At 36.7% G+C, this 17,308-nt stretch overlaps 1 protein-coding gene across 1 annotated transcript in view; it reads left to right on the top strand.

The window, feature by feature from the left end:
* The first annotated feature begins 334 nt into the window (after nucleotides 1–334).
* PTTG1IP (PTTG1 interacting protein) overlaps nucleotides 335–17,308 on the top strand; it is an 18,503-nt gene continuing 1,529 nt past the window's right edge. The window contains exons 1-6 of the mRNA XM_015814141.1: nucleotides 335–542; nucleotides 2,787–2,842; nucleotides 8,817–8,925; nucleotides 9,949–10,054; nucleotides 14,102–14,167; nucleotides 16,047–16,093. Coding sequence (XP_015669627.1) covers nucleotides 443–542; nucleotides 2,787–2,842; nucleotides 8,817–8,925; nucleotides 9,949–10,054; nucleotides 14,102–14,167; nucleotides 16,047–16,093 — 484 coding nt within the window. The 5' untranslated portion in view covers nucleotides 335–442. The remainder of the gene's footprint in view (nucleotides 543–2,786; nucleotides 2,843–8,816; nucleotides 8,926–9,948; nucleotides 10,055–14,101; nucleotides 14,168–16,046; nucleotides 16,094–17,308) is intronic.

Here is a 17,308-nt window from a genome sequence, read left to right as displayed (position 1 = left end):
GTCCACATGCCTTAAAATTGTCAAGGTTGAGAAACACTGAGTTAGAGCTTTCAACTCATGGCATCAATATCCCTAAGAACATATTAGCTGGTGCTCTGTGCCGAGCTCTCGGGTCTTTTGTTTTTCAATATTTTTAAATGATATAAAAGAAAATAAGAAGTTATGACATCAAAGCAACCGAAAACATTCCGTTCTGCCAGCTATTAGCATAAACACGAAGCCGCCCACCTTCTTCGGGAGCGCGCATCTTCTGGGGCCGCCTCTTCGGGAGCTGCTTAGTCCCGCCCACGGCGTGCTCCCGTCAAAAACAGTGCGCGTGCACGGCAATGGGCGTGCCGGACGCGTATCTCCCGGGGTTGTTTTCCGGTCTTGGAAAGTAAGGGAGAGGGAGCCGAAGAGGCTCTGGCGAGCGGAGACGGCCTCCTTGCTTGTTTTAGTCGCCATGGGTTTCTTGCGGCGCTTGTGTCTGCTGTGCCTCCCCTTGTTCCTCTCGACTCTGAATACCATGGTCCTGGGCACTTTGGCGACCGCTGGGCAAGGAAGTAAGAAGAGACCCCGGACCTGCTGTGGGACAAGGGCGGTGGAGGCGGCCGGGGGATTGTTTGCCAATGTTGTTGGAGCAGTTGCGAGGCTCTTGTACAGTTTGTGCAGCCGCTTCGGCTTCTCTTCATCTTTGAGTCTGAGCTTAAAAAGCAAAGAGAGCACCGGGCGTACTTTGGAGAATGGGGGCGGAGAGGAGAATACGGTGCCAGTCTTGTGGCCTGGTCTCCGGATCCCTGTGTTTGCTATGATATGGGTGTCTGGATGAGAAAGCAGGTGAAAAAGAAACCCTGTAACTCAAGGGTGGACAGCAACAACAACCTCTGGCTCTGCAGAGGTTGAACTAACGCTCTCAGCCTGCCTCATAATTTGAAATTAATGGGAGGTGCATTTTGTCACCACCTGCAAAACTACATATTTGTATTCCGGAGTACGGATATTTAATCTGTTGCTTAACTATTGAACTAATTTAAAAGTTTGTTTTTATTGTATTCAACATTGCCTTTCCCTTTTCCAATTTTTGAAATTCAAATAACTATGAAAGTGCCCCATAACAAAAAGCATCCTAAAACACAATACCCGTTTTTCCATTGTATAGGAGATGCCAAGTATGTTGCTTCGAAACTTTTATACCGATTAATATTTCAACTAATTAAAACTGAATGTATAGTTCCCGGAACTTATTGGATCTTTCTTTTGAGTAAAGCGTAAATAGGACTGCAATCTGAGATGGCTTTAATTTGATGATACCAGTGGTTCCCAATCCTCTGGCCATGGCCTGTTAGGATCCGGGCTGCACAACTGGAGGTGAATGGTGGGTGAGCAAGTGAAACCAAAACCATCCCCCCTCCTGGTTGTTGGAAAAATTGTTTTTCACAAAACCAGTCCCTGGTGCCAAAAAGGTTGCAGACCACTGTTCTAGGCAATCCAAAAAGGGAATTGTGAATGTATGTGTCTTCGTATGCCTTTGAGTTAATGTTGCTTCCTGGTGACTGCCTGTACAAGTTTCTGTAGTTTCCTTGGAAAGTGTTTGCGAAAGTGGGTTGCCATTGCCAGTTTCCTAGGGCTGAGAAAGAGTGACTAGCCCAAAGTCATCCAGCTGAGTTCATGCCTCAGATGGGACTAGAACAAACAGTTTCTGGATTCTAGCCTGGTGCCTATACAAAACTGCCTTTCAAAATGGGATATAGCACTGATATAATAATTTACATCTAATCCTATTGGTCTGCATTCCTTGGACACAAATTCTGGCATTTGAGTTTAACACATTTAATTTGCATAAAGTAGGATGGTGGTATTACTTGTAAATGAAATGTCTGACCCCATAGTATATGCAACTACCAGAAAGCTAAAGCATTATGTGAAAGCCTTGATTCTAAAACAATTTTCTTATATTTGAATAAAGTACATTTAACATGTTAAGAATTGTGTAAAATTATTTGAGAGCCAGTTTGTTGTAAGTTATGGCTAGAAACCAGGAGACCATGAGTTCTAGTATTGCCTTAGGCACAAAGCCAGCTGGATGATCTTGGGCTAGTCATTTTCTCTGAGCCCTAGGAAGGAGGCAGGGAAAACCACTCTGATCTTTGCCAAGAAAACTAGAGGGACTTCTCCAGAAAGTCTCTGAGAATCGAACATAATTAAATGGAAAAAAGACTGCTTAGGTCTTTGATCTTAAAGTTGATGCTACATCTGAATATATGTCAGTTGGGAGGCTGCATAGTAGAATTATAAGCCTAATGTGTCTCATATTTATTTGCTTCATGTATCCAGTAGATCAGGGGTGTCAAACTCGCAACGTCACGTGTCGTGACATATCGGGACTTTTTTCCATTGCCACCAATGGGGTGGGCGCAGTTTTAGTATGACACATCCGGCCCATGGGCTGGCAGTTTGACACTCCTGCAATAGATCATAGTTGATGCTCAGTGTATCATTCACACACACAATTAATATGTCTTTATCATTGATAGAACCTGTAGGTGATAGGTTTAGGTACTGCTTTTGTAGAAGAGAAGCTTAACAGCTAACTTTAAGGTATAAAAACAATGTGTTGGATGTTGACTTACTGTTATCTCTCCAAACAAGAAGTAATCTATTATTACAGACAAATAGCTTTGATTCTTGACATTCAGTCACAAAGGATCCAGCTTTATGCCTAATTGCAAAACAAAACAAACAAAATCAGGAGGAAAGCTGAGAAAATGAAGAGATTAACTTAATTATTAATTAACTTATTTTCACAGTGGGGTGCCAGAAGTACACAAATAAAACTTGTGAAGAATGCCTGAAAAATGTCACAGTAAGTAACACAATTAGAAAACATCTGTTCTCTAAATAAAATCCTGATCTACACTTGCTTAATGCAGTGATTTCAAGGGCAGCCTAATCTAGAGCCATTCAGATATTCTGATTTATATAGCAAGTTCCTGTGTTATAAACTACTAAAACTAGTGTCATAAAAAATATTTCTGCATGTGTTATAAAGTGTATGTACATATTTACTCAGCTTCCTGATTAGGATATCATATGACTGTGTAGATAGTGGACTCTTGAAATAGAACCAGGTGGCTATATCTATATATTTTATTTAAGACTAGGAATGGTAACATAGTAGAAAAAAGTCTTAATAATTTTCAAGCAGAATTCTTTATTTAATTTTGTTTAAAAATGTGATAAGTTAAATTTCAAGAAAATACTGCAATTTCCTTTCTTGTACTACTATAATGCTCTGAAAAACATATTCACAGCCTATTTCAAACTGTTGCTAAATTCTGTTTAGAAAGTTTGAATCATATAATTATAGAACCTAAGCTAGTGCTAAAGAGCGAGGAAGGAAGATTTGCTCTTGAAAGTTAGATATTAATTATACAGAAATGGTATATTACTAATGAATGCAATTCAGTTTCATACATCAGATTCTTCAGTATGATGCCTAGGGATATCAATGTGCTTGCAGATATATCTTCCTTGGTGCTATATGAGTTCCCCATTCCATCTGACTTTATATCATTGCTAATACTTATAACAACAATAGGATGAAAAGCTCCAGCTTCCATTATCATCATAATTTCCAAGAATGCCTTGAGATTACAGATAATTTAATAATGTGAGTCATAAGATGGTGAAATGCTGCTCAGCCATAAAATGTCTACTCCATTTATCTGTTTGCACAATGGATTGGCTATTGTAAAAAAAAAAAAAAAACGTTTGTCATGCAAAAGAAAGCTAAGTACATCTGTCTTATTTCTAGTTTATGTTTATGCTTTCTACTTAAAAAGGATTTCTAAAAGGAAACTCAAAATGATGCAAAAGTACATTTATATTGCAGGTCTGTGTATTCTAATTTGGAAATTGGACCCATTGGACTTTATTCTGAGAATTGGGTACTGAATGTTTCAATACTTGAGCTGTTAATTACTAGTGGGCCCCAAAAGGTCTCCTGCTCTGCAGAATATGCAACTGCACTGGTGAAGCTACCTTTTTTTCAGATGAACAGAGTAAGAACGAGTGCATTTGAGAAACATACCTTGTTCTTGATGCTGCTTTGTGATAATCATCTGAAAGGGAAAATGAATTATAGCAGACATGTCAAACATGGATGCGGCCCGCGAAGTGGTTTCATGTGACCCGCGAAGCCATCCTGGAAACAGAGAGGGAATGGCCCCCGCTGCCTTGGCTGGCCCTGGCCCAGGCCGGCCGGGAGCCAATGTACAATTTTGTGGTGGCCATCTATGCTGAAATGCATTCAGTCTTAGTTCCACAAGGCCGTCCAGAAACAGCGAGGAACCAGTCCCTGCCGCGTTGGCCCTGCCCCCTGGGTGCATGCTGGGGAGGTGTCACCCTTTGTGAGGAATGAAGAAATGCACCATGTCTTGGCGCTTGCCCCGGTCCCACCCCCTTCTTCCAGAGACCCTCAGATCTGTCCCACTCCTGCCCAGGCCCCCATAGGCACCCTTGACGTGAACGATGTAGAGCTGGACACGCCCACCCAGTAGGCCACACCCACTCCATCCACACCCACCCGGCCCCCCAAGAGCAACCGCAATGCTGATGCGGCCCTCAATGAAATTGAGTTTGACACCCCTGAATTATAGCATCTATTCTTCACAACCTTGTTGTGTACATTCCAGGAGTAGAAATGTTTGGCATGGCACAGGATACTCAGGTCTGAATTTTGGTTCCCATCTGGTTGGAATTGTAGTATAAAACTAAATTGTAGTATAAAACTAAATATTAGTATTCTGTTGCATGATTTGTCTAGATTAATGTTTTGGGAAAGTTTCATTCTTCTAAGCCTGCTGTTTGTACTAAATCTCATAATTGTTTTTAGGCTGATACTCTGGAAATCCATTTCTACCCATTTGTGTGAAAGACAAAGTTAAAAACAGGGAACCGAGAGAATGAGTAATCTTAAACAACATTTTATTTTAGATAGGTTGGAAGGGTGGCAAAGAAGAAGAATAAAATGCAAGACATCAGCATGGGAGAGTCAGATGCATGACGTGTGGCATCTTAGTAGTGTGAAAGGGAGACATTACCTTGTAAAAGAGAACAGAAATTACTTTATTCAAAGAGAAGCTAGTTAAAGAGGAAAATGGCATAAAAAGATGATTATGTAATAGAGTAGCTTATAAGAAGGTTAAAGCAAAAACATGAAAAATGAAGGTCATCAGTGTGTAGTGGGGTGCCCCAGGGCTCTGTTCTGGGCCCAGTGCTCTTCAGCATCTTTATCAATGATTTGGATGAGGGGATAGATGGGGAACTCATCAAATTTGCAGACACCAAGCTGGCAGGAATAGCCAACACTCTAGAAGATAGTCTTAAGATACAGGAGGATCTTGACACACTTGGGCGCTATCTAACAAAATGAAATTCAGTGGTAAAAACGTACATTTAGGCAAGAAAAACCAAATCCACAGGTATAGTATAGTGGTACCTTGCTCAACAGTAGTAACTGTGAGAGGGATTGTCCTAGTGGACAATCACATAAATATGAGCCAGCAGTGTGCTAGACTGCATTAACAGAGCTAGACTGCATTAACAGAGGGATAGAATCAAGATCACGTGAAGTGTTAATACCACTTTATAATGCCTTGATAAGGCCACACTTGGAATACTCCATCCAGTTTTGGTCGCCATGATGTAAAAAAGATGTTGAGACTCTAGAAAGAGTACAGAGAAGAGCAACAAAGATGATTAGGGGACTGGAGGCTAAAACATACAGTATAAAGAATGGTTGTTGGAATTGGATATGTCTAGTTTAATGAAGAGAAGGACGAGGGGTGACATGATAGCAGTGTTCCAATATCTCGGGGGTTGCCACAAAGAGGGAGTCAAGCTATTCTCCGAAGCACCTGAAGGCAGGACAAGAAGCAAAGGATGGAAACTAATCAAAGAGAGAAGCAACCTAGAACTAAGGAGAAATTTCCTGAGAGTTAGAACAATTAATCAATGGAACAACCTGACTCCAGAAGTTGTGAATGCTCCAACACTGGAAGTTTTTAAGAAGAGACTGGACAGCCATTTGTCTGAAATGGTATAGAGTTTCCTGCCTGAGCAGGGGGTTGGGCTAGAAAACCTCCAAGGTCCCTTCCAACTCTTCTTCTTCTTTTACTACTACTGCTGCTGCTGCTGCTACTACTACTACTACCATCATCATCATCATCATCAACTTGCTATAAAATTTATATGAAACAAATACTAGGGGAAAGCAGAAAATGTTTACAATTGTTAAAAATAAGTTTTATTGTATTTAATTGTTCGGAAAAACAATGATCTAAACTAACTTTTCACACTTTTGAAATTGAAATGGATACGTTTTTGAAATATATAAAGTTAGCAATATTTTAAACTCCAAACTTAAGTTCCACACTAGCCAAGAATCAGTGTTATAGCTTTGCTGTTTGACAGGAGCAGGGAAGCCACCTGTACAAAAGTAACATCTCATAAGGTATTATGAAGAATAGGAGTTGTAAAAGTCTCTTCAGCAATAATTTTGTTTCCTACGGTCGTCATAGTAAAGCCTGCACTGCAACTCAGTTTAGCAGATACAGTGGAGCAGACACTTTGCCATGTTACAAATGCATAAAGTCCAATTGGCTACTTTATACATGTGTATAATGGTGCTATGCATGCAAACAAAATCCAGTCACCCTCCAAAGGATATTTGCGTACACCAGACACATTTCCCTCCTTAATCCATTACAGTGAGAGGTTACTGTTATCTTCTGTGGTTTATGTATCAGCTAATTTGCTTACTAAGCATTCTGTACAATAATAAACTGCATTGATACATTTTAATACTTATTTGAAATATAAATAATCAAAAAACTGAAATACATGATGGAGAGAAAGTGGATAAAACGACTGCAAATCACTGCAAAGAAGGTAATTGTATATTGCTTTATAGAGTGAGCACAAAATGTACTGTTTCCAACAAAGAAACATGTAAAGCTGAAGAATCTCTAATATTATATTAAATATGAAAATTGTAATTATCAAACAATGTACTGATATACACATTATGACAATATGAAAAGCTTCAGGTTCCATTAGGAAAGTGATGCACTCTGCATGATACAAGAAAATATGTAACTTTGAATCGGTGTATTTCGAATAGTGACAGCTTATCTTGGTAACAGATTATTCCTTAAACAGGTTGCCGTTATTATAACTACCTGAAAATGAAAGGAGGAAAAGACTATCTTAATGAATATTAAAAAAACAGGATGTGCAGCATCTAGTGTGACTTAACGTTTGTAAGGCATGGGGCAAAGATTGAAGAAAAGTCTTGATGGAAGTTGAGAAATGCTCTACTTTAATGTTTAGCTAACAGCCATTGACAGAGCTCACTTTTTAATTAACCTGTCAGTTAAGCCTGCCTGTATGTTTGCAAGTTAAAATTCTTAAATCAAGCATTTCTAAAGCCTTTGATGCCAGATTAGGACAAAAGTGTTATTCAGTTCTGGAACTTAATTGGACTTGCTGTACCCCATGGGCACAAAATACTTGTACTGATTAACAGAAATCCTGCTTATCCGAAGGGTTTATATCAAACTAACTGTTTAAATGCTGTTCACAAGTTTTTACCTATTTGTTTCTCTGTTCTTTACTTTGCAAATGTTCTTGTTTATAAATTTTAGTATCTTTTTCATAATACTAGTGCATAATGTTTTTCAAAAGACCACTTGTGTGCTCCTTTTTTTCTTTAAAATTCTGAATTGGATTTTTTTTCTTTAACTCTCTTGGCATATTATGTGCTAAATTCAGCATTTTGATAAGCATTGCTGAATTGGTTTAATGAATAGCATCCTGTTTTCTTCATGGGCAAACAAATGTTTCTAAAAGTATAGGACAGAAACTGTGTTGGTCATTCCTGCTGGTGACCTGTGGCAGGACCTGGATGAGGACCATGACCCTATCCTGTTGGATTTCTTGGCAGTCTTTAATAGCCTCAAAAATAATATCATCCTTCTGGATGCCTGGACTGAAAGGGATGGGAATTGGGAACACTGTTTAATGGTGGCTCTGCTCTTTCCTGAATGGACATTCTCAGTTAGGGGTGACAAGGAGAATGAAAGGTTGAGCCATTGTGCATTCAGTATGAAATGCCACAATGCTTGATTCTTTTATTTCATTTAACATCTACATTGAGCCCTTTGCCCAGCTAGTGGACCACTGATGACTGTTCTTATCTAATAAAGACCGCTCATCCTTTGTCAGTTTGGATAATTTATTGTTACTTACGCCATCTAGAAACTCCAGACATAGCAAAGATAGCAGTCTACCTACATGCATTGATAACTTGTTATTGCCATATAAAGTTGGTTCCATGATTACCAGTTAATTTCTCAGTATAATTCAAGGTGCTGGTGATAGCTTGAAGCTTGAACATCTCCCAGAGTACTTACTTGAAATAAAATCTTCTTGAGGCATGCCAATAGAGAGTATATACTAAGGATTCCCAATCACATGACAGGACTTAGAAGTGACCATTTTCTGCTGAAGCTGCCCTATTATAGAATGTCTTGCCACCAGAAATGTGCCTTTGGCTCTCATTCTTGATACATATGAAGCTGGTGATTCATTGTATTGATACAAATTTTATTGTACTGTTGATTTTTATTATTCTTTGACTTGCATGCTGTTTCAAGGTATGTAACATAAGCAACACCCCCTCAAAAGTTTGTAATGCATAATAAAGTACAGGTTCATTTATTGACTTTTGCAATCTCTCTTAGCTTGTGTTATTTAATCACATTTTTTTCTTCCAGTGTTTATGGTGCAGTAGCAGCAAAAAATGCGTGGAGTATCCTGTTCGGAATATCCTCCCTCCACGTTCTCTTTGTGAGCTGAGCTCTGCACGCTGGGGTGTATGTTGGGGTAAGTTCACTCTAGAAATTTTCTTTTAGTTGTCATTAGCCTGCTATGTTTCAGACAATACCCTTCCTCCGGCAAATATTTCATATTACTATAAACTCTTGTAGGATTAACTTTTTAACAAGCTTACAGTTTCTTTGCAACATGTACAGTTCAAATTACCATGGCTTTCAAGATGATAGGAAGAGAACCTCTTTTAGTATCAGCCATCAGTATCTCCCAGTTGTGTCATATAAATATTTAATAGATTAAAAATTGATCAGTTGCTAATCAATATAAATATTAAGCCTGTGGTGATTGCACAAGGAGTTGCAAACAAAGTCAATTTGGTGTAGTGATTAAAGTACAGGTCTAGAAACCAGGAGACTGAGTTCTGTCTTGCCTAAGGCATGAAAACTAGCTGGATGACTTTGGACCACTCACACACACTTAGCCTAACTCATCTCAGGGTTGCTATTATGGAGAAAATAGGAGGAGGAAAGATTATTAGATAAGTTCGCCACCTTGAGTTATTTATAAAGTAATAAAGGCAGGATAAAAATCTAATAAACAAACAAATAAACAGGATATGACTGTATTGTATCATTCTCTGAAGCATTTGGTAACTAGAAAATATGCAGCTTCTAATTTTGAAAATTCGTATTCATGACTATGCGAGTTAAATTTTTTGGGGGCAGTCATCTCAGTGGCAGCTGATCCCCCCCATTTTAACTCTCATAGTCATGAATATGAACTTTCAAATTTCATATTCATGACTATGAATGTTAAAATATTGGTGGGGGAAAATCAGCCACCACTGAAACTAAATATATTCAATTATTTTTACTGCAGGGGGCTTTAATTTGCTTCTTCACAACTCATTTGTATGAAACTGCTCTAATATATATAGGTTCCTCAGGATATAAGCTTTCAATCTTTGCTTGAAATAATTTATCTTTTTAAATAAACAATTAGGGCTCTAAATTGATTAAATGAATACTTCTTTGGCAACTAAGGCACTAACTTTTTTGTATTTAAATATTTCAGTGAATTTTGAAGCACTGATCATTACCATGTCTGTAGTGGGAGGAATAATCCTCATCACACTTTTCATCTGTTGCTGTTTCTGCTGCAGGAAAAAAAAGAACAGAAAGCAAGTATCAAATGATTTTGGGGGAATTTTATATTAGAATAGCAATCAGTTTTAATAAAGTTTTTATTAAATACATTTTTAAAAGAATAAAAAGACAAATTTTGAAAGAGGAGTAATAAGTAAAAAAAGAGACATGAAAAATAGCAATAGCACTTAGATTTATAACTGCTTTATAGTGCTTTACAACACTCTCTAACTACAGTTATCTAAAATTGCTTTTTTTCCTTGTCTCTTTTTTGGGAGAGCTTCTTCTTTTGTTATATAAAATGTCCCCTCATAAAAGCTGTAGTTGCGCCCCTAATCATCTTTATGTCTGTACCTTTATTAAAATTATTAAAAATTATTTTGTTTTTTTAATCATCCATTTCTGAAACAATGTTTCATTTAACCTCCCTCTGAAAGGATCAATTTTCTTTTTAAGTGCTAAAGGCACTGGGTTGTGTCTGAAAAGGTCCTTGGCAGTATCTCCACTTTGTGAACACTAGTAACCAAATTCTTAGATATCTAAAATTTCAATTCTTGAAAAAAATCTACAGATAGTCCTCAACTTACGACCACAATTGAACCCAAAATTGATGTTTGCTAAGTGAAACATTTGTTAAGTAACTATTACCCCATTTTACGACCTTTCTTGCCACAGTTGTTAAATGAATCACTGCACTTGCTAAGTTAGTCACGTGATTGTTAAGTGAATCTGGCTTCCCCATTGACTTTGCTTGTCAAAAGGTCGCAAAAACTGATCGTATGACTCCAGGACATGCATGACCCCAGGACATTTGAACGGTCATAAATATGAACCAGTTGCCAAGCATCTCAATTTTGATCATGTGACCATAGGGATGCTGCAAAGGTCGTAAGTATGAAAAATGGTCATAAGTCCCTTTTTTTTAGCACCATTGTAACTTCAAACAGTCACTAAATGAACTGTTGTAAGTTGAGGATTACTTGTACTGTATGTCTTTGGGGAAAAAAGTATATTCTTTTGCACCACCATTTTTGTATCTCCATGCATCCATAAGTTCTAAATTGTCTATCGTATTTTTTTTTTAAAAAAAAACCTCTTGGTAATTTACCTTGTGTCATTTTAATATCTTTCTCAAAAATTCAATCTTTTTGTGGACACATTACTCCATTCCAATCTCCCATTATAAATCAACTTTCATATGGTAAGTCTATTAGTTTATCCATAAGACCTTTTGTAAAATGTTATTTTAGCCTGATTTGGAGCATAAATTCCCATTATTGGAGTCTTGGCCCTATGCAAATAGCTTGAATCCCACATATTTACCATAATTAACAGTCAGTATTAGTTCTCGTTGTAATTAGGGGTTTATATATAAACTATTTCTCTTTTTGGCTCCTGCTGAACTAAATTCTTTACTCATATTTTTGCAACTCAAATATTTTATATCCTTTTTTCTTATATGCATTTCTTTGAACAAATTACAGAATAACAAAGTTGGAAGGGACCTTGGAGTTCCTTCTAGTCCAACCCCCTGCTTAAGTAGGAGATCATACCATTTCAGACAAATGATTGTCCAATCTCTTCTTAAAAACCTCCAGTGATGCAGTACCCACAACTTTGAAGGCAAGCGGTTCCACTGATTAACTGTTCTAACTATCAAGAAATGTCTCCTTATTTCTAGGTTGCTTCTCTCCTTAATTAGTTTCCATCTATTGCTTCTAGTTCTACCTTCAGGGGCTTTGGAGAATAGGTTGACCTCCTCTTCTTTGTGGCAGTCCCTTAGATATTGATAGACACTGCTATCATGTCACCCTAATCTGTCTTTTCATTAAACTTATCCAATTCCTGCAACCGTACTTTATATGTCATAAAATGTTCATACATTTTAGTTCCAGTCGCTTTATCATCTTTGTTGTTTTTGTCTGCACTCTTTCTAGAGTCTCAACATTGTTTTATATCATGGTGACCAAAATTGGATATAATATTCCAAGTGTGGTCTTACCAAGGCATTATAAAGTGGTACTAACGCTTGAATTTATGCCTTACATCTTGTTTCAATTTTTTTTATAATGAAATAATTTTCTTCCTTTTTGAGGAGCATTTGCTCCATATATACGCCACATTAGGCATTTAAAGAGAGCCAGTTTGGTTTAATGGTGAAGGCACCAGGCTAGAAACCAGGAGGCTGCGAGTTCTAATCCTGCCTTAGGCATAAAAACCAGCTGGCTGACTTTGGGCTAGTGCTAGTCATTCTCTCTCAATTCACAATATTAGGTTCAGATAACAGTCAATCAATCTGTGTCATAACTAATGGATCAACATTCTGTTGATCTGAAAAAAAGCAGATTGTACTTCCAGGAAAAACGTTAGGAAGAAAAAAATAGGAATTTAAAATCCACATATGCCAGAAACTTAGAAATATCAATATCTGTAGCACCTCACAAGGTGATCTTCTCATTATTTTCTTGTGGCTGTTGTCTGGGTTCCTCTATCACTTCCATTTACATTTCTTCCATTTCCCTTTGAATTTTAATTCTAGGGATTCTCTTAGTTTTTGGACTGAATTTATTTAAACCTGTGTTCAAAAGGGAAGATTACTTTTTCCAATTTATCCCAGCGAAGTGGTATATTTACTGTTTGAACTTGTCAGTAAAAATAAAATACTCTTTTTATTGTGCAGTAGCCTGATTCTGATTGGGATTTGTTTAAGTACAGTCATAATCTGCATTATTAATCTATCTGGAAGTAAAAAGTGGCTGTAAAACGTGATCTCTACTCTTCCTCCTAACGAAGTGCACAATAATATCTCTTGGTATATTTCTTATTTTTGCAAATTGCATGTTGATTCTATGCACTTTGGAGAAATCCCTTTTTTATGCCTCCATGTCATTTGCATCCCATTCAAAAAAAAATTCTTAAAGACTGAACACCTGACTGATCTCCAATGTCTTCTCCAAAATCCTCTGGAACTGCTCTAAATCTCAAGCAAAATTATTTTTATCTCATTCCTATAATGTTGAATTGTCTAAGTTCTTTTCCTTCTCTATTAGTTCTGTTTTTGTTTCTAAAATTAAATTTTAGTTTCTAAAATTTTCACTTTATCGTTAATTTAACTTCTCTCATACGTTTTCCTATAGATTCTTCAATTTTTTTATAACTTCTTCTTTCATCTCTTCTTTACAAACCTTTCTTCCATTTCTTCCACTTTAAAAATAACTAGCTCTTTTTAAACATATTTTACAGATTCATGTATCTGCTTTTCCACCTGATCAATAATCTTTTGTAATATTTCTGGAGTAATCTCTATTTTCTCTCAGTTGCTCCAACAATCTTCCCCAAGGCTTGCAACCTTTCTGGTGGTTGCCATTCTTTTATTTATAATTCAAAAAATAAAAGTATATCAATTATGAAGATGAAAATAAAATGGCAAGCTATATACACACACACACCCTTCGCCTTTTCTATACCCTTAAGGTTTTATGTCAGTCTATTTTTCTATATTTTTAAATGACACAGTTGATCTCACATTACACTTATCACATGTTTTGTAAATTCCACTGCCTTTTATCTTTGATGTTGAACAATCTTCGTTTCCACAAAGATCTGGGACATCTGGTCTATTTATTTAATCAATTCCAAATAGCACCAACAGCACTTTCATCAGAATATTAATCTTTTTACATTTGTACCATTCTCTTTGTCCATTTATGTCTTTCTAAATCAAAATCTCTTTGCTTTGTTTTAAAGTGTTTAAAATATTATTTTCCTTTTTGCTTTATTTCCTGTAATTTGGAAGGAATGCTGACTCCTGTTTTCTCTGTCCTGCTGATTTCAAAGACTTTCTCAACTGTACATTTATTGTATCTGAAAGTGATTAAGAAAGTGTTTCCAAAGACTTGCCAGCCAGACATTCACCATTCACCCCCTCAGTGCCCTTTCTGTTCCTTCAGAGACATCTGTCTAGCCATGGAATCTCACCCAGATGCCATGATGACAGTCTATTTTTGCTTAATTTTTAATGGTTTGATGAGTTCATAATATGGAATAATGACACATGTTTTCAATAATCTTATTTTAAACAGGGCCGATAAAGAGGATGAAAAGACCGCCAGGGAAAGAGAGCAAAGGAGAGTTCGGCAGGAAGAAAGGTGCGTTCCTTCTAATTTATGGGTGCCAGTCGGGCTTGCTTTTTCTAGTCTTTGGTCATTCCATGCCAATCAAGAAATAAGACTTGCTTCACAATTGGATGTTTTCTTGAAATTTTGCGCAGATACGATAAATAGGAGTGTGCACAAAAAAGGAATTGTTTTTGCTTTGTGAATGAAGCAAACTTACTGTGATTGAATGTTTGTCCAAACTGTTTCCCATTTGACCAAAGCAAAACATATAACAGTTTCTGATAAGACAAAATCCAGAGTGGTTGTATGAATTGAAAAAGACAAGGCTGCTCCCTTCCTCTGCTTCTGCACTACTCCACTCCCCCTGTGCTCAACCTGCCTGCCAATTTTCCCAGCAACTTTCTTCCCTATAGCTGCAGTTTCATTTGAATCCAAACATGATTCACTTACTCATCTTTACCCTTCCTACTTTCCCAGTCGTTGCTGATGTCCCTGCCTTTATCCCACTGTTTACCATTCTGGAAGATATCTGTGTAGAACACCAAGCACAGATGTTTCAATCCAACAAGAGGAAAGTAGAAATATACTCACGCAGCAACTCTCAAAGTAGTCAACTCTTGTTGTCATGTACAGAGACATGTTGATCAAATCATCTAATACAGAGATGGCGAACTTTTTAGAGACCGAGTGCCCAAACTGCAATCCAAAACCCACTTACGTATCGTCAGATGCGGGTGGGCATGGCCTATTGGGTGGGTGTGGCTGCAGTGGTAACGGCAGACTGGGTGGGACTAAAAAGTTCAATCAATCAATTCCAACTTTGCAACATCTTTTTTTTTCCCCGCAAGAAGTTGAAATTGATTGATTGAACCTTTTTTTTTGCACACGGCGGCAGAGGCCTAAAGCGAAAAGCTTTTATAAAACCCAGCTGAAGGCCTAGGACTGGGGCGATGGTGCACGTGCCCACAGAGAGGGCTCTGCGTGCCACCTGTGGCACGCGTGCCATAGGTTCGCCACCACGGATCTAATAGATATTGAGCTCATGCTAGTGACTTGTGCTCTGGACTTTTTAAAATAGTGTAAAAAAAAAAAGCAGTTGGGACACATAACCTTATATTGATGTTTTGCTTTCCATAATAGGTCCCAGAATATTTTTTAATATAGTGTAATAAATAAGATCTCATTGTAGGAGTCCAAGATGTCCATATGATGAATTATCTGAAAATTCCATATTAGATTAACTGCATATGTGTGTGGTAATATATCTGTAATATATTACAGAATAATCAGTGCAATTCCTATATCTTTTTACAGCTAGATAGTAATGAATGAAAAGTTTGAAAATGTAAAGAATTTTTTTTTAAAAGCAACATTCTTGCATAAAGGATCCTACATTATCCAAAGTATTTCTGGACTTTAAAAAGAGATCTGTAAGCTGGTTATAAAGCACCTCCTTTTCTAAATCTTTTAGGGGAAATTACCTTAATATAGATAAGTCTCAGTTCCGTTTTTTAATGATTTGGACACAAATGTATTTTATTTATTTAGCGTTAGGGATGTACAGAATGTAAAATGCTTAGAACAAGCAATATAAAATGGTCTATATTTGGACTGAAATTGTGGAAGTAGTTTTGTGTTGATCAGATTAAATGAGACTTTTGTTAAATCTCTGCATTATATGCATTCACCCAATAATTTTCATTACATTATTTTAATGCTTGACTGGAACATTTTTTCCCCTCTGTTACTAGTGTGTGGAGAGGTTTTCTGGTAATTGTCCAGAATATCTTATAATTCTAACCCATTATATTTGTATTTATTTATTTTTGTTATTTGCCAGTTAAATGGTAATTTATTTGGATTTCCTTCTCTTCCTTCCATAAAATAACTTGCTTGATCTTTCATACAGGAGAGTAGAGATGAAATCTAGACATGATGAAATCCGGAAAAAATATGGTAATGTGTACTATATTTTACATCTTTTTAAAGTAAAGCCTTTGTTACAAAGCCATTTTTTGTAATAAAATACAGGGGTGAGATAAACTATCTTATATCATGATCTTTTTGTTACAAAGAATGTTGCTTACCATATTGGTGGGCTCTGATTATAAAGCCCCGAAATAGTTTTCAGGACTATATTCTTCCTTTCATGGCTGATATTTATTGACTCCTGCCTCTAAAGTTGAATTTGAAAGGGGTGGAGGAAAATAATTGCATGAATGGTGAATATAGACTGGCTTCAGTATTTGTGTTTCAGTAATTGTGATATGGACTTTGAAGTGTTTAGTGTCTTATCTAAAGAATGTAGAACATATTTCATATACTTATTAGCCAATATTCAGAAATAAAATACATGGTAATTTCTCTGCAACTGAAAATGCATGTATTTGAGAAAGCAATTTTACACAGTAGATATAAATAGCTTAACCGTAATAAATGTATAACGATTATTGAAATAATTGACATTGCTAATTTGAAGGTGTTGAATAATTTCTTTTTTCTTACTGTACCATATCATTACATCTGCAATCTGAATGTTAAATATTGACTATTGTAGGCTAAGGGATAGTACAGATTCAAGGAAAGCACAGTCCCATTTTCATTGGAAAAATGTTCTTTATTGCAATAATAAAAAGATATACCACAAGTTTATACTTTACATGAAACTACGGTAGTTTGTTTTATTTTTTTCTACCTTATTCTTACTTTGTTTTATATAATGCCTACTAGTTACTATGGCCTTATTTTATCTTGATATTCTTAATTTTAATCTATGTTATAATTTTGTTTAGCATGTTACAGTCTGTTTTCTGTTTTGAATTCCTGTATTTCTGTAACTTGTTTTGCTTTTTAATATGTGTCTTTCTACTTATAATTAATACTTTTAATAACTTTAAATCTGTCTTCTCTGTCCTACTTTAAACTTTAAGGCCATTTCTGCTATAAGTTCTTCATATTTTACTCCTTTCCCTGCAAAACCACTTGTTTGTTGATTCCAGCGAACCCACTGCTGTCTTCTCTTCTGGCCTCATGTGCTAGCAGCTGGCAAAGATCTACTGCTGGCTAGAGACCAGGATATTGTACAGCTGCCTCTTATTCCATGATCTGTCCCCAGTCCTCAGTGCTACCTCCCCGCTCAATGTATGAGGCATCTTTTTTTTTTTTTTTTTT

The sequence above is a fragment of the Protobothrops mucrosquamatus genome, unplaced genomic scaffold, assembly GCF_001527695.2.
Source record: "Protobothrops mucrosquamatus isolate PMUCROS unplaced genomic scaffold, P.Mucros_1.0 scaffold225, whole genome shotgun sequence".
In the NCBI taxonomy this organism is placed as follows: Eukaryota; Metazoa; Chordata; class Lepidosauria; order Squamata; family Viperidae; genus Protobothrops; species Protobothrops mucrosquamatus.
Note: the sequence above shows the minus strand (reverse complement) of the source record. Positions and strands in the feature narration are given on the sequence as shown.